Source organism: Rattus norvegicus, chromosome 16 (assembly GCF_036323735.1).
Source record: "Rattus norvegicus strain BN/NHsdMcwi chromosome 16, GRCr8, whole genome shotgun sequence".
Taxonomy (NCBI): domain Eukaryota; kingdom Metazoa; phylum Chordata; class Mammalia; order Rodentia; family Muridae; genus Rattus; species Rattus norvegicus.
The window spans coordinates 7,779,552-7,797,599 of NC_086034.1; the positions used below are offsets into that span (position 1 = coordinate 7,779,552).

At 46.2% G+C, this 18,048-nt stretch overlaps 1 protein-coding gene across 6 annotated transcripts in view; it reads left to right on the forward strand.

Annotated features, from left to right (window-relative positions):
- Nucleotides 1-18,048, forward strand: part of Ercc6 (ERCC excision repair 6, chromatin remodeling factor) — a 70,585-nt gene that overhangs the window by 8,241 nt on the left and 44,296 nt on the right. For 5 of the 6 annotated variants that reach the window (XM_006252734.5, XM_006252737.5, XM_006252736.5 and 2 more), the window contains one exon: nt 5,489-6,215. In XM_006252734.5, coding sequence (XP_006252796.1) covers nt 5,489-6,215 — 727 coding nt within the window. The remainder of the gene's footprint in view (nt 1-5,488; nt 6,216-18,048) is intronic. The other variant, NM_001107296.1, reaches the window with a different exon arrangement.

An 18,048-nucleotide genomic window follows, 5' to 3' on the forward strand; every position in this document is an offset into this window, starting at 1 on the left:
TTGTTCTTTTTTTTTTTTTCGGAGCTGGGGACCGAACTCAGGGCCTTGCGCTTCCTAGGCAAGCGCTCTACCACTGAGCTAAATCCCCAACCCCGGAATCAGAACTCTTAAGGCACATATTCCTTTTAGAGAAAATGTTAAATGTAAAATAAAATGTTAACTTAGTTCTTTCTGGAGGTTAATGGCACATGCTTGTGTTGGGCTTAACAAATCAGAAATTTGCACATTCATACACATTTAACTTGATAAAGAGAACTATATCTTGATTGTATTCATTTTGTAATATTAGCATCCTCAGTCAGTCAGCATCTGCAGGATTGCTCTCACTATCCAGCGTCCTCAGTCAGTCAGCATCTGCAGGATTGCTCTCACTGTCCAGCATCCTCAGTCAGTCAGTCAGCATCTGCAGGATCGCTCTCACTGTCCAGTGTCCTCAGTCAGTCAGTCAGCATCTGCAGGATCGCTCTCACTGTCCAGCGTCCTCAGTCAGTCAGTCAGCATCTGCAGGATTGCTCTCACTGTCCAGCATCCTCTGTAAGGAGCATAGCAGGCTTTCCAGGCATTCCTTCTGCTAAGGAAAGGAAGGCACTCAGGTTAGATCGTGGCCATTTAAAATTCTTTCAGGACAGCTGTACTTTGGAAAAATGTGGAGAAAATGAATAAACTCCAAAACTAAATATTTTTCCTGTGTAAATATTTTACACATTGTTGGTTGTTGCTTGGCCAGTTTCTGCTTAAAACATAGATTAAAGATTAAATTTAGAGTTTGGTTGATCAAGCAAACATTCTTTGCTAGCTCCTGGAACTTTTTTTCACATAGACAAGAGGATTTGTATGAAGAATGTAACAGTGGAGAAAAAAAAAACTGCTCCCCCACCCCCCGTCACTTAAAGTAAGATCTTACTGTGTCCCTAGTTACGGTCTCCTGCATCAGGTGTTTGTCCTCACTCTTGGCTTTGCATTTGCTTATAAAGTTCAGTCTCATATGGTCCGTCAGTCCTACCATGGTTTCTGCCACGTGGGTACTAGATTTCTCATTAAGATCTCAGGTATCCGAGATCTTCCTTGTCTGTCTGAAGCCTGATGTTCTTTAGTTCAGTTGCTGCCGAGTTCACAGGCAACTGCAAATCCTGATGCCTCTTCACCTCTGCCGAGTTCAGCCTGATGATGCCTTGAAAGCATGTCAGTCTCCCATCTCCTGGCTTCTTTTCTGCCTTCTGGTTGGTTCTGGTTAGTTATTTGGAGGCTCGTCTGGCCGTATCTTAAATGCGGATACTGCTTGGGACCTGTCGAGTGCTCCTGTTGGTTCCTCTCCCTGACGCTCATCCCATTTCCCATGGGTTTTGTAGCCACCTAGGATCTGACATCTTATAAATCCATAGCCCCTTTTTTCTGAACTCTTGGTTCCCAGGATGCTTTCCTGTTGACCACTAGCCATTCCTGGAGACTGGACCCTCTCGTTGTCCTCTGCCCTCCCTGTCTGCATAGGCCATAGAGCTGAATGCCAGGGTAGCCAGGTTTTGGGGGCCTGGCTCTGTACTGCTGGGTGTGGACCTCTCAGCCCATCTGAAGCCATGTAGCAAGTGTTGGGATGTGCTACCCACGTGCTTCCCTGGGGACATGGCTTCACTGCTTTCCCCAGGGTGGTTATGCAGCTTGGCAGCAGCACTTCCTGCATGGTGGGCTAAGGACAGGTTGGAGGTCTGCCTTAGTCAGTGTGTGTTCAGGGCAGCAGCACACTTGCTTCCCTTCTCTGTACAGCCACCCACGGTCCTGTTTGAATAGAGGGAAAGAAGCCCAGTGAGTAAAGGTGGGAAAGAAGGAATCCATCCTTACTCACAGCTATATGACAGTTTATATAGAAAACCCAAAAGAATTGCTGTGGAATTACCACAAGACTTAATAATAGTGTTAAATACATAGTACATAAAAATTAGGTACTTTTGTATGTTAGGAAAAAGAAAAGATAAAACTTAATACAGGTACCAGTTGTAATCCAGATACCTAGAAATAAATCTTAGGGAGAAAGTAGTTCTGCACTGTTTTGTACATCTAAGAACTGCAAAATGGTATTGACGAAGAAAGGCCTAAGTAACTGTGGTGATGCACTGTGGTTGATGTCGGGTGAGTCTGTATTATAAAGATGACATGTCTAGCCAGTTGTAGTTTCAACGCTACCCCAATATAAATGTGAGTCTTTTTAAAAACTGACAGACGGCATGTCTAAGACATACAGGCTGAAGTAGGGGTTAATAACAAGCTAGTGCTAAAATCCACTGTCCACCTCTTGGGTGGCAGAATCAGCAGGGTTGCTGGGAATTTGAGGCCAGTGTAGCCCACAGAGTAAGACCTTGCCTTATCACTCCTTGCCTAAGAAGAGAAAACAAGATGCCAACGTCTAGTATAAAAGGGTAGTGACTAAGTCAGTGTTGTGTACACAGGCTGATGGATGGGATCGAAGGCTTCAGACAGGCCCACCTGTGTGTAATCACCTGATTATGACGGAAATCAAAAGCAGTGCTCTGGTGAGCACTCTTGACCAAAAGACTAATTTACACGGACTAAGGAATCTCCACCATTACATGTATTCCATCCACAGATAAACCCAGGCTGTTTATAGATCTGAATGTTAATGATAAAAGGCTTTGGGAACGTGACACAGGGAGACACTGTCATGATCCTGGGGTGGGGAGGCAAGGACTGAAGCAAGACCAGAGGTGTAAAGTGTGCACGGGAAGAGAACCGTTTAACAGCTAAATGAACTCTAGGAACAGCCGGGAGTTCTGCCTGTCAAGAGAGTGTTCAGACTGGGAGAAGGGACGCTGCAGAGAAGGTGGGAGAAGATATTTGTAGAACATGCAACTGACTTGAATTTATGATGCAGTAAAACAAAACAAAAGAAAACAATTAGAAGAAAGGTTAAGACAGATTAAGATCAAGATTTTATACACAAAAGCAGTTGTCCAAAAGACACGGATTTGAAAGGCCTCTGTTTTCATTGGGATCATTGAGGTCATGGAATGGCAAGAATGCGGCCAATTTGAACTCTTGGTTCTTTTTTTTTTTTTTTTTTTTTTTTTTTCTCGGAGCTGGGGACCGAACCCAGGGCCTTGCTCTTCCTAGGTAAGCGCTCTACCACTGAGCTAAATCCCCAGCCCCCAATTTGAACTCTTAAACACTACTGAAACATAAGTTCGTGCCACTTTGCAAATCTTTGCAGCAGTGTTTGCTAAACCGTAGCATACTGAAGAATTAGATGTTATTCCCAAAGGAAGTATACCAGAGTATTCCTGGTAGCCTTGTTCTGAAGCCTAGTAGTCTAACCTAGAAACCAGCCAAACTAGGTTAATAGTGGAAAGAGAAAATTGTATAATCACAGATTATTAGTAACAGTTAATAAATGTCAGTTCAATTTAACATTAAGTCAGCGTGGATTTCATGCTGAGTGCTAGGCATAGCAGGCATACAGAACACACAGCCAGGCATGAGTCATCCCTAGTCAGGCCTGTCAGTGTCTCAGGGGAGGCTAGAGACTGAGAAGGTGGCAGAGAGGAAGGAACACTAGGTCTTGGTTTCTAGTACTTGGTCTGGATGCTGATGTAGAACTATAGATGCTTGGGGCTTTTTTCGAATAGTCATTGGACTTATGATTTATATACTCTGATGTATATTTTATTTCAATGCAACATTAGTGGCACACTGGCTGTGATGACATTGGCCTGATAGGTCTTCTGTTTCTGATTTCATGATGAAGTATTTCGCTGGAGGTCAGCTTCAGTTAGGGGGACGCATGTTTCTGGATGACTGTACTTGACATATCTTTTTATTTAGTTAATCTTTTCAAGTTATCCACATCACATGTCTAGCATGGTATCATCCAGTGGGGTGTGTGTGTGTGTGTGTGTGTGTGTGTGTGTGTGTGTGTGTGCATTGCATGTGTGCATGTGGAGACCAGCAGAGGATATGGGGAGTTCTCCTCTGCCATTCTGTACCTCATTTCTTTCTTTTTTTTTTTTAATAAGCAAAGGCGAGGTTTATTACGGAGATCTATTACGGGGATCTCCGGGCCGACACGTATCCCACGCAGGAGACAGAGGTGTCGACTGTACCTCATTTCTTGAGACAGGGTTTCTCACTGAACCTTGGGCTTACTGTTTTGGCTAAGCCTGCAGGATCCACTTGCCTCTGCCCTAGTGTTGGGGTTACAGCACTGTAATCACGCCTGGCTTTCCAGGAACTGAGGATTTAAACTTAGGTAGGGCCTTGTCGTGTTAGAGCCAGCTCTCTTTCCAGCTCTCCGATGGGCCTGTCTGCATTGAGAAGAACATGCTCTCTTTGGTGCTCAGTGCGCCGACATTGGTTGCACCTAGCTCTTGAGCACTCACGGCATTGCATTGCTGCTGTGGAATTAGTTTTCCCATTCTGAAGTGAACCAGGCATGTCCTGTGGGCCACATGTACCCCCAGATAGCTGTGAATGCAGCCCAACTAGATGACAGTGTCTTGTGGCCATGTCAAAAAGTTAAATCGTCGGATCCTCAGGACTGGTTGTGACCGTGCAGGAAGTGCAGCGCTTTCTGTCTTTTAGATAGGCGTGCTGATTCCTTAGATGAGCCACGGTCCATCGGAATGCCGGGCAAAGCAACGACATAGAATGCGGGGGTCCCTTGTCATGCCTTACTTCTTAACTTACGAGCAAGCACAGATACATTTGTCTATAACCAATAATGTGTAGGTACGCCTGCCTTTGTACAGAAAGTATGACTATAATTTTTATTCACATTCAAAGTTAGACAAAAGAACTCATGTATGTATAGGAGGTAAACATTTAGTGTACTTATGGGGTGTTGTGATATTTCAACGCATATATATTGTGTAGTGTGTAAATTAGGCTAAACATATATGTCTTCTCAAACATTTATCACTTTTTTTAATGGTGAAAAACATCTAAAACCTTATTCCAGCTATCGAAACAACACAATCTGTTACTACACTGTGCACTCCTTCTCCCGTGGAATGGCAGCACAGACTTCCCCTTCTATTAACTGGGACTTGGCACCATGAGTCAGCCCTCTCTTTCCTCCCTGATGTTCTTCTCAGCTCTCCATAGTCCCAGTCTACTGTCAGCATCGTGAAGACGCCCTCTTCTGGGCTCTGCATGTGAAGGAGAGCACACAGAGCTTGTCTTTCTGTGCCTGGCTTCTCTCACCTCACATAATCTTCAGTTCTGGGTTGCCACAGGTGTAAAATTTCACCCTTTAAAAAGTGGCTGCATAGTGTTTGTGTACCACAGTTATACAGTGTCATATCTTGGGGAAAAGAAGTTACTAAGAATATATTACACATGGGTTGTAAACTTTACTCTGCTTCAGTCCACTGATTTTGTTTTGTGAGTTCCTGGAAATTCTTACTTTCTGTGAGTGAGTGATTGTTTTCCTGTGTGCTCTTTAAGAGTTTTACTCCGGTCTTCATTGTTGTTTCCCTTTCAGAGCCAGGCCCATCATGTCTCGGCAGTATGCTCATGCCTGCCCAGGAGAGCGCCTGGGAAGAACTTATCCGCACTGGCCAGATGACACCGTTCGGTACCCCAGCCCCTCAGAAACAGGAGAAAAAGCCTAGAAAAATAATGCTCAATGAAGCATCAGGCTTTGAAAAATATTTGGCAGACCAAGCACAACTTTCTTTTAAAAGGAAAAAACAAGCTGCTAATAAAAGAACAGCTAAAAAAGCTGTGGTTGTATCTGAGTCAAGCCGAGGACCAAATGAAACTAAGCCAAACCAGAGAAGCCAAGCGCTCTCTCAGACAGACAAGCGCCTGAAGAAGCACATCAGGAAGCTCCAGAGGAGGGCGCTGCAGTTCCAGGGCAAAGTGGGATTGCAAAGGGGGAAGAGACCTCTGGAGCCTGAGGAGAGGCCAGGGGCAGAGGGAGACACTGAGGGTGAGGAGTCTGGGTCCTCTCCCACTGATGGGGAGGAAGAGGAAGAACAAGAGGAGGAAGGGGTAGCCGTTCTGTCTTCCGATGACATTAGCTATGAACTGAAGCCTCTTCGGAAAGGACAAAAATACGAGAAGAAAGTCCCAGTGCAGGAGATCGACGATGACTTCTTTCCAAGTTCTGAGGAGGAAGATGAAGCTGTGGAAGGAAGAGGAGGAGGCCGCAAGGTCTCCAGGCGCCCAGACGATGGAGATGAGGATTATTATAAACAACGATTAAGGTTAGTGTGTGGGGCCTCCGCTGCCTACAGGGAGTGTGGAGGCCACCCTGAAGAGCTTAGCATTTTACATCCCTGTTGTAGGAGAACCCAGCTGTGCAGCCCACAGGAATCTGGACGTGGAGTCCTTGGTGGAGCTGGCCCCAAAGGTTTCAGTCTTTCTTCTAATTGAGAGGCAAGTCTGGAATGAGGAGCTGAGGGGAAGGCTGGGCAAGAGCTGAGAGGGCTAACAATAGCTGCACGCTCCTTACTCAGAGCTGTTGTCCTGCAGGAGTGTCGGGAAGGAAACTCTGGCACTCTACCTTGGGTCTTTCCCCTATGAGGTAGAGTATTCACTTTAAAGACGTTTCCTTTAGAAAAAAGCCGAAGCGTGTGTTTTGCATATGAGAGAAGATGTTCTGTTTCAAATACCTCCTCCGGTGACTTGGGAAAACAGTTGTCTTCAGAATTACCGTAATACTTAGGTGCAACACATGTCCCCTCACCACCGTCTGCCATTGCTGAGGCTGGGTTGGCTTTTACTCTCAGGACTTGGTGTGAGCTGAGGGGCGGGGGGTGTCTGTGGAATTACGGTTTCTGTGAGCCAGGAGAGCACTCCACACACCACAGGCACAGGTACCTACCTGAGCTCCTCAGAGGTCAGGAGCAAAGAAACCATGGCACTAGTGAAATATTTACTACTGGGATGGCTTTGGCTGGTCCTCAGCAGTGCTTTTATTCCTTCATGGGGGAAAGCTAACCGATAGCTTTCTAGAAGAGACCATGCGCCTTCCTGGGAAAGGTGGCCTATTGATCTTCTTTAGTTCAGAGCTGCTGTGACCCTTGCTGTGTCCAAGCTCCAAGGTCATTGTATAACCTTTTCAGAGTGTCTTAAAGGTAAGTCGATGCCCAGTGACACTGCCATTGTAGTAGCTCCTCGTGGTAGTGCATGGGTAGCGAGGGCTTATGCTGGTCACTTACTACTGCAGCATATGATAGTGTGCACTCCCATAGCCACAGTGTTTGAGGAATACTGCTCAATACTCTTAAACAGGGAATAGTGTCAGTCTTTACTGTAGAAAATTAATAAAAATGTTAATCATAGCATATTGATTATAAATGGAGCAATATATAGTCTTCTCATTAAACTGGGTCAATATTAAATGTATTTTAAACATAGCAATTTATTTTGATTGAATTTTAAATATGGGTACAGTTTAATTTCATGGCAGTAAGTTTTTTTTAATAATGTTAAGATTGTAAAACAATTTATTATTTCCAAAGCCATATCATAATCCATTTTTTGCTAAAGTTACAGTAAAATCTGAAATGAGTTTCAGAAATATCAATAATTCTTAATTGCCACCAAAATACGATAGCTCTTAAAATTTTATAGCTAGTTATTAAGGCTGTTAAGCGGCAGATATACACATTGAAATGTTTATATTACATCTCCTTTGGTGCTCTTTCGAATGGGGGTGTTAAAAGAAAATAAAATGCTAAGAATTGAGAAGCATATTAATGTTTGAAATTTGTCATTCATGGAATTCTGTTATGCACTGCTGATCTTTATAGATAGATGGAGATGTAGCAGTAGTTCGTGGACTGAACAAGAACTTGAGGGTTGCTGGTCACAGAATGACTAGAATCCTCAGAATAAACCCGTAGTTTCCGATGTAGAAACTGTTTTCAATTGGCTAAGGTTTGGCATACCTTCTCTAGAGCTGGAGAGACATAGTCGCAACCTCCGTCTTGTGATGAGGCCCAAGCTCTCAGCTCAGCCTCGGGTGTAAACTGTGGCGCGTCCCTTTCTGTGCACTCCTTATTCCTTCATGTACTGGGATCCTCAGCTGGGACCCGGGAGCTGCTGTAGTCAGCTCTTGAATGTCCTTCAGCAGGCGCTGTGCTTAGAAGCCGGTGCTTGTGAGCCTTGTTCTGCTGGAGGCACACAGGTATCTGTAGGATTGGCTTTCTTAACGATGCTCATGCTCCAGAGCTAAATAGACTCTCTGTGTCCTGGCAAGACACAGATCTGCTTGTCTAGTTGGGGCTGGACGCTTTCCCTGGCTGGTGTGTGCTCATTTCCCAGTTGTGATGGGAGGGCAGCTCTGTAGCTGGCTCTTTGCTTCCACAAGGCCTGCCTGTCTGCGTCCTAGGACTGGCTTAGAGGATTTCCAGGAAGCATTGGTAGCTGCTTGTTAGTGGACTGAACAGATGCGGAACCTTAGTGTGAAGGGAGCCGTGAGTGCAGATGAGGTGTGGAGGCGGCTCTGGAGGGAGTTCATTCTGGAACAGGGCCTCGTCTACTCGCTAGTCAGATACATTGCTCTGCTCCTTGTGGTCCATGTTAAATTTGCCTCAGATCCTCTGCTATGTAATGGAAAAGAGAACATTTCATGACAGTGTCAGGGACATGCAGCTCAGCACTGCTCCCCTCAGAGACCTTGCTTAGTTAAGCCAGACCCTGATCACACCACAGAAGAACACTCGAGGCCGAGTCAGTGAAGCAGAGTTAGCAGTGTAAAGATGAGGGATACACACTTGAGACTCTGCATGGTGGACAGATGTTTGGTAAGGGATCTTTAACTGAGACATGGGTTTGGGCTTCCCAAAGAGAGAGGAGTACTTAGATGACTTTGTGTCTTTCTACATTACATTACTCAAAGAATATAACTTGTAAGGATTAAAGATTAAGCAGTTTAAAAATTAAGCAAAATATATGAATTGGTTTACTTGTTTATTTGTAAGTGAAAGTGCACAGTGTTTGTGTTTAGGGGTGAGAGAAGTGCTGATACAGTCAAATCCAGGCTTCAGCCACTCAGGCCCAATCAGGCCCTGCTTATTTGTTGTTTTGGCACCCTGTTAGCACCTTTGGGAAGCCTAGAGTTTTCTCTGCAGGCACTCTGGGTTTTGCTGAAGTTTCTGAAGGTCAGCCAGCAGGAAAGACAGCGGAGATGCTGGGAGTGGGATTTCCAGGCTAGGCCTACACAGCCACTCCCAGGGTCAGGGTCCAGTCTGCTAAGTTCTGCTCCAGTGCCGGCCCCTTACTTCAGATGCACAGGCCGTTCACTCGGCAGCTTAAATCACAGCTGGCTGGAACCAGAAGTAAGGCTTTTAGGTATGAATTAGCTAAGCGGTAAATGCTAACTTCCTGCTGCCCACAGAAACCATCAGCAGTTGTCTTTGGAAATGAACTTCCTCCATGCCCCTCGCCTAGCCTGGAAATCCCACCCAGAAGCTTGTCCCACCCAGAGCGTGACTCTCTGTGTTGGAAACTGCCAAGATTTGTATGTCCATTACTGTTCCTCCTCTGAGACACAGCCTTTGGCTGATTGGGTTTCTCCAAAAGCTTTCCTTGTGTGCCTGGATGATTGCACTTGTGTAAGAGAGGGCCTGGGGTGGAATTGAGCCTCAGCCTTTGATGCCATTGGGAAAAACTGGTAATGTTGAGGTGTGAGGTGCAATGCTTTCTCCATTACACCCTGAAATAGTATGGGGTTGTTTTTTTAGATAATCCTTACCCAGTCCTCATCTCCAGTCAGTTAGACAAGAGGTCAGAAACCACGGTTTCAAGTGCCTGGTTTCATGTGGAGCCCTGGGCTGCGTGCCGGGGCTTCAGCCAGAAGTTGGTTCCTGTTGATTCTTGTGCTTGGCTTACAGGCTTTCCCTCTTTCTCCGCTTGCTTTACTTGTAAATACATAACAATACCAAGATGGGAAAATCTCATGTTTTTCCTCATTGTTCTGACTTTGAGTCTATACATGCCTGCTTTTGCCTGGTTATGGTTGTGGCCCTCACAGATGTTGTAATCAACTGGCCCATGGTCCACTGCTAAGAGCTGGAGCTGAGGCTTGAAGCTGCAAATGTTGGCAATGTAGCCTTCCATTGTGATTTGGTGGAAAGTATAGTATCCATGCGTGACCACAAGGTGGTGCTAAGAAGCAGCACATTTTAGCCTCTCTTCCAGTGAAAACCAAACGGAAACCTGGACTCGGAGGTGGCGATGGTTTAGGAGAAGAGTCTCATTTGGAGGGCTGGAGTCTTCTATGACCATATGAGGAAGGGTGGCATCTGGTGCCATGACAGTCTGAGTAACCACTCCTCCTGATGCCCATCCCTCTCTTGGCTGAGTTACTGACTGAAAGAACTCGGGAAGGGGTGGCTGTGAGGAAGCCGGCAGCGGGGTCTGCTGCAGAGGACTCACTGTCTCCAAGGACTCTCTCCTCATGGGAGGGTGGCGGTTCCACCCTGCCTGGGGTCCACTTCCTGCTGAAGACAGGGCTCCAGCCTTTGTGATGTGGAGCCTCTTTCTCCTCCTCTTGCCAGAATCCAGTTTAGGATGGATTGTTTCTGTTCCTCTGATGGATCCTTGCTTAGACAGAGTGGACTTTCAGCAATTTAGAATGTGCGTACTAAAGCATAAGCCAAATTGATTTATTTACACATTTTTAGAAGCTCTAATAATTTGATTTCTGAAAATATAAGATTAATGTTTGATCTAGATATGGTCTAGAAACCTAAATAAAACAATGTGAAAATTGTTCTTAACATTTTTCCAGGAACTTAACTATTTATCAAGGAAATAAGCCATTCTTTTACCTTCTTCGTAGGAATCTAGATTTTAAAGAGAAAAGAAAGTTGCTCCCCCCCCCCCCCAGCATGTTTTCTTAGCATGCTGGCTTTGAAATGACAAAACCAAGACACAAATGAAGACTAGTTCTGCTTCTTGCTCTGTGCACACCTTTTGTTCTCTGCTCAGTGCATAATTGTCTGCATCAGTCCTAACTTACTGTGTGAGACCTGGACTCCTAACTGCCGGTATTTCATCTGCTTACATGCGCCAATTAAGTCCACCCAGACAGACCGTCAGAAGGGGGATAAGAGAAGTAAAACACTGAGTATCTCAGTTTAGCAAATGACACTGATCTGCAAGGAGTTCTTAGCTGTCTGAAGCAGCAAACCTATTGTCAGGCACCCATGCAGACGGTGTGAGACACACAGCTCGGTGTCTGGATGCACTTCCGGAAGTCAGGCGGTTCTCACTGCGCTGCTGTCGCAGAGTCTGCATGGAAATCACAATGAGCAGAGAATGATCTTGAGTTTGAAATTTCACTGTTAACCGTGATTTGACTGTATGGGGTATGTTTCCCCCATTTTCAGTCTTAAATGGTGCTGAGCCCAGTGATCTTTGCAGTGTAAAGACAGTGGAGAGACCAGGGCAGTGAGGACCGTGGAGTTTGGGAGGGGCATGCTCATGTTTTGACTCAGTTCCCGTTAATAGGTGTACTTTGTCCTGTTAGTGGGTTGGTGTGGGCAGTTGTGTCCATCGATTTGTCTGGTGTTAAGTGTGTCTCTCGGGATGGTTCAGCTCAGATCATCTGTAGTCAGAGCTGCCAAGCAGCTGTTCTGTGACTTGGGAGAGTCTGTAGGTGTCAGGTAACAGCGGACTGTGGTTTTCCCTGTGCAGGGTGGGGGTGGAGTCATGTTGCTGCACTGAAGCAATCCATATCATTGCTGATATTTTCATAATCAACTTTATTACAAAATTTTGTAAAAATGTTCTTACACATAGAAATTAACCAGGCCCAAAGTCTGTATATCAGAAGGCCACTGTGTACTGCTGATGTTAGGGCGGAAGTTGAAGGTGTGAGATTTGGCCTTCCCTCATTACAAAGGTCATCACTGATCCTTTGGCTGGAAGGTTGGAAAATGCCCCCTGAGAGACACTGTAATGTAACAAGAAGGGAGATCCTAGGAAGCTTGTCAGACTGGGCTGGTGTCCTGGGTCCCTCTCCATTGCCCCCAGCTTGTCTCTCTCTAGGGAAAAAGTCAAATATCTATCTCATTAGAGAAGTTAATAAATGTGAACTGCCTAGGTCAGTGTCTGGGATCGTGATACCAATGACTCCGTCTTTACCACTCCTTATCTTCTGACTCTAAATTTAAAAATATAGTACTTTTTTTAAATATATAAGATATACATGTGATCTCAAAATTTGTCTAGGGGGCTCCAAACCTGATGGCTTTAGTTCCTGGAAGTGAAAAGCTTCGTGATGTTGCACATCTGTGGTCTAGCACAGTGGAATGGGAGGTAGGACAGGGGAAGCTCCTGGAAGCTCACAGGCTCCATAGCTTTGGGTGTGCTACCTGCACAGTGGCCTAAACCATGAGCAAGTCTTCGCCAGAGTGGAAGGAGAGAACCAGCTCCTGGAAGTTGTCCATACCACGCCCCCAGGGATAAACCAACCCGATCACTGCCACCCGAAACCAACAGAAACCTGTTCGAGGCGAGCCAGCTCTCACGTGAGTTGGAAGTCATAGGCCATGAAGTTAGAGCATCAGACTCGTTCACGGGTGGCCGTGAGATCATGTTTCGTCTATAAAACAGGAATGGGAACTGTACTCTGCCACAGGTGGCAAGATCACAGCAGACAAGACCACAGGCGGGAGCCTGTACCTGTGGGCTGTCCTTGAGCTCTCATTCCACAAGCAGAAACTGAGGCGAAGATTCTGACAAACTAGGAAGAGCCTTGGGAAGAGGCCGTGAAGAGCCATGGAGATATTGCAGACACTGTACACATGAGATGAACCAGTAAAAGGCAGCCTAACAGCTGGCCAGTATGTATGCGTACGTATTGCCTGGCACAGACTTAGTTTATTGCTGTTGTGCTTTCTGCAGTGTTCGCACCTCTTTGTTAGATTAGGAATGTGAGCACCTTGGTTAAGTGGTTGTTTCACCTTTGCAAACACTAGGGGGCACCAGACCCCTGCCCAGGTATGTCAAGGCTATGCTGGGAGTCCCCTCAGTGCTGCTCTAAAGGATCCTTTCTTGAGGCTCTTCTGTAGTCTTCCATGGCTTGCTTTCTAGACCCCTTGCTCCCTTTGATATAGGATGTCATACCTACAATGTCTTCTCCATCGTGACAGGCTGGGATGGGGTGGAACAGTCGTCCATGCCCAAGGGGGGTTGGGTAGTGGCAGGTTTCAATCTGACTGGCCCAGGTGTGCATTGTGTAGTTTTTGTTGTTTGTTTACTTATTCTTTAATTTTTTTCTTTTTTGAGATAGCCTCAGGTAGACCAAACTAGCCTCAAACTATGTGTTTGATATACCATGAACTCCTGATCCTCCCTGCTCTACCTCCTCGGTGCTAGGACGATGGCCGTAATAGCTGCTTTGGATGTTTCAGGAAACAGATAAGGATCTGTTGACCGGCAGGCACCGCACGAGGCCCCTGTGTGCCTAGGATGTCATAGGGTTAGGATGGCACTTGCAGGCCATGCCTAACTCTACTTGGTCAGGAACAGTCTCTTCTAAGGCAAAGGAACATGGCATCCGAAGGGTCTGCCAAGTGTGGAAATGTTCATGTTTGGAGGACGTAGGCTGGGGACCGCATATTCAGTTGAAGAGAATCAAGGCCACATAACAAGGCTTGGTATAACACATCCAGCTGTGTTTTTCCATTTATGTAATTCAGTTCTCCTTGGAATGCTAGAAATTCTAAAGCAAACTAATAGCGAATGGGGGCATGTAGCTTGCAGGTCCATCCCTAGGTCTCATTGACAAGCACCCCAGGAGCTTATGTGGGCCTTGGTGTAGTGCAGCGGGTTGCTTCTGACAGACTTTACTGCAGCTGACTGCAGCTTCAGCCCCAGGTCCCAGAGCCTGGGCCAGGGTCTCATTCCTGCAGGCGTAGGGAGGCCGAGGAGTGTTTTCTGTGCCTGCGACTGATGAGGATTTGGTTTATGTTTCTCACCGGCTTCCCCTCTAAGTGGTGCCAGTGGAGTCGGCGCAGGGAGTGTGGCAGTTGTATGCGGAGCTGGAAGCTGTGCCAGGGAACACCAGGCACTTCAGCTTTATGTGGCTGCAGCTGTGACTATTACATGTGTGGAGGTTTTTAAATGAGAGGATGGAGAACATGAAAGAGTTATTCTTTTCTGAAAAACGTAAATGTTGGACTATTTAATGCCACCAACCAATTGTTTAGTAATTCTGCATGTGCCTTTTGTTACTGTCATATTGAAAGTCAGCTGTAATTCAGACAGTATAAACATTTATGATCAAATTTTTATTCTGTCTTTGGTGCTGGAGATTGAATCTCGAGGTTTGAACATTCTAAAAATGGCCCTGCATTCCTAGTCCATAGCAAACAATTACCTTTTAAAATTTTAGATATTCAGCAGGTGTTTTTTTTTTGTTTGTTTGTTTGTTTTTTTTTTTTTTTTTTTTGGTTCTTTTTTTCGGAGCTGGGGACCGAACCCAGGGCCTTGTGCTTCCTAGGTAAGCGCTCTACCACTGAGCTAAATCCCCAGCCCCTCAGCAGGTGTTCTCTGAAGGCAAGGTATCCTTGGCAGTAATTCACTGTTTGATCAAGTGTCGTGGTATTTGCTGACATGCATTCACTTCTGGTAGTTCTGTGACACCTTGGAGGGCCGTTGCAGTACTGCACACAGACAGATGGGGAAATCATATTGCTTCTACTTCCCCTCTGTACACTGGTAATTTAAAGGTAGCTCCCTTTACAGAGTGAGCATGGCATTGCAGCAGGTGTGCACGAGCATACGCAGTTCTGTCTTAGGTGAGCATGTCTTGATCTCGTGTGGACCTCAGTCAGCCCTTCACACTGCCCAGTGAAGCAGGTGTCACTGATTTGTTTCAAGACTCTTTGGGGACGCTTAGTAGCAAGGTTACGTTTCTTGCTGGTTTAAGAGTGCCCTCTGGTTAGCTCTGGAATGTTCTCCAGAGGTTCATGTGTTTAGCAGCTATAGCAATGTTTAGTGAGGTTTTGGGGAAGTGGCTCTGACCTCACGCATACATTAATCCATTGCTGGTCATATTTTGATGGTTTATTGAGAGGTGGGACCTAGTGGAAGGGAATAAGCTATGCCTATCCCTTCCTATCTTTCTCTGCTTCCTGGCTTCCTTCCCCAGGGAAGAGCAGTTTGGCCCCTCCTCGTGTTCCTTGCCACTGTGCCTTTTCCAGAAAACAGTGGGGCCAGGTGACCATGATGTGAACTCTGAAGCTATGAGTCAAAATAAGTTTCTTTGTTTTGAGTTGGCTTTCTCAGGCATTTTTGACAGAAAGGTGACTCACACAGCCAGTATATGTGGCAGGGTTTGCTTCTGGTGGTCTGTACCCAGACTGTACGGGGCCTGGCCTTCTGTCTCCTCCTATGCAGGATATTTATTAGGCCCCTCATATCTGCTGGCCAGTAGATTGCTCAGCCTTCTAGGCCTAGACCAAGCTGGATCCTAGAGGTCATGTTGAAAAGGGCACTCTCAAGAAGATGCTGGGGCTGGTGGGATGGCTCAGGAGGTAAAAGTGCTTGTCGCAGTCTGACCATCTGTGTTTGACCCTGGAAACTGTGGGGGTAAAAGAAGAGAACCCACTAGTGGACATTGTGTATCTCCACATGCATACCACAGCATGTGTGGATCTACACTTACATGTATACACTATCACCAACAGAAAGGTTCTTGGCAGTACCTTGGTGGAGAAGCCACTGTTTCTCTGCTTTGCTGCTTTTCCTTAATTCTTGGAAGACCTGGTGTAGAGCCCATGTCCTAGGCAACATGTCACACAGGCACTTCATTACCACACTACATCTTACGGAATTTGGGTGGCTCAGCCCTTCTACCTGTCCTGCGTATGCCATGTACTTCTTGGGGACACTGTAGATGGTGAGCCCCAGTCTACACAAGGAAGTAGTATTGCTGTCTGCAGCCCCCCCCCCCCCCGCCATGTGCATGACGTCGTGTTTTCTGTCCTTTGGATCCTTTGGGATACTTTGTCTTCACAGTGGTTCGGGTGCTGGTTGACTGAAATGACTTCGCCCCACACCTTTGCTCGTTCTTTGGCCAGTGTTAAATGCTGTCGTCTTTCTCTGAAGCCGAAAGCTCTGGGATGTAATCATTTCTGTGGTGGTTCATGTGGTTTCTAGGTGCTGGGTTCTGTGGCAGCAGATGCCTGTATGTTTTAGGACTGAGAGAGGAAGGCAAGATGAGAAGATGCAGTCTTGTCAATGCAGGATGTTGTGGTGGGAGATTTAACAGCCACAAACATTGAGTGGTGGAGTCTAAGGAAATAGCTGTTACCTGTGAGTGAAAATGTACTGTGTAAGGTGGAAAGGCCACTGTTCATCTTGTGCCAGACCGCCAAAGCCAGTACTTTCTGGGGTTTCTGCAGAATGAAGTCTCTTTAAGTGCCAGCTTTTGTGATTCTTGGAGTGGAGGTATCTTACTTTATAGAGATTTGCTGCTCAGTTCTGATGCTCAGGGTCTGGGCGCCAAGGATATTTCCTTATCTGAAACTGTAGCACAGTTTGGATTTGTGCATGGGGCCTGCTCCCTGACAGTTCCTGAAATCCCCAGACTTTCTTGGTGTTATACATATGTGAGGCTAGCTAAGATCTTTGCTAGAAGAGTGGGCTGTCCTAAGTCTGCCATCCTGCCTTAAGCTTCTCTGTCCTCTCCTCATCCAAGAGCTGAACCTCAGTCACCGTCACGATAGGCAGGAACAGTCACCGTGCTCCTGAGGGGACGTGTGAGGAGGACATGTGGGGTGGCATGCATCGCTGCTTTGGGCTCCCCTTACAGGAGGCCAGCAGGAGGCCTCTGTAATGACCTGGTGTGTCTCTAGGCATTGCCAGGGTGATGTAGGTGCACGTGAGGGAACAGTTGTCCCTGATGAGAACCACTGCGGCACACCATCGCACTGTATTACATTTGAAAATGACAAGCAGGTGAGCAGAGCAGCGGGTTGTCGAGGTCAGCCCCAGGACTGACTCGGTTGATTGCATGGAGGTCACTGTTCAGGAAGACAACTAGTAAAGGGTAGAAGAGGTGGCCTTCGGAAGTGTTTGTGTGAAGAGGTGCCTCGGCAGACTTCCCACTGCAGTGCAGAACGGGTCACTCCACCATCAGTGCTTTCTGGGTGACCACAGGTAGGTTTCAGTTACTTTGAAGAGCTGAGTTTTGAAGGATGTGCCTGACCGTTTGCTGGTGGCCTCCTGGGTGGGTTTGTTGTCCATCTCTCAGGCTTTTGGCCAAGGCAGCGTTCGTGACGGGTTCTCTAGGCAGCACGTGCTGCCTTCTCCTCTCACACTTCCCTAGCTTCTGCAAACAGACACCCTCTGCCCCTCTTGCGTAGTCGTCAGAGGTTAAGAGCCTGCGCCCTGCTCTTGTCTTCCGAGCTTCTGGGTGGAGGCATTTATCAGTGGTCACACCTTATTCCAGCTCTACCACATTGTAACATTAAAATGTCAGTTGTACGCATGCTAAGAAAGTCAATTCTTTTTTTAAATAATGGAATCCAGGGTCATTTACTTTGGTAATTGCCTCACAGCATCAGCGTTGATTACAGTTGTAGGAATGTAAAGTTAGTCTAGTTAAATGGCTGCGTCCTTCCGTCCTTCCGACAGCTCTGGTGTGTTACCGGCCCTTGAGAGCTTGTTACCATCTGTAAAACGTACTGACACCATGCTTCTGAAATACCAGTGTCCTTCTTTCTTTAAATTGAAGTTTGTCTGTGACACATTCTCCGTAAGTGATGATCGTCCGTGCCTGGCACTGCAGAACCTCTCAAGTCGAGTTTTAGAAAAAATATCTGATACAACAATTTTGAACAAAAATTGTATTTTTTTCAAAATAGTGTGTTTTTTCCTTGACTATTATTTTCAGCAGAGGAATATCAGTTCTAAATAAAGTATGCTCTTGTTACTGTATTACCATTTGGAAAATGCTCAGTTGTATTGAAAGTTTTCTGCGTCTGTCCTGGGATGAAGGTCATGTATCTTAGCAGCTTGGCGGGAAGTTTCTCCTTAGGGTGTGCTGAGGGGAGCATTGATAATGAAGTATGA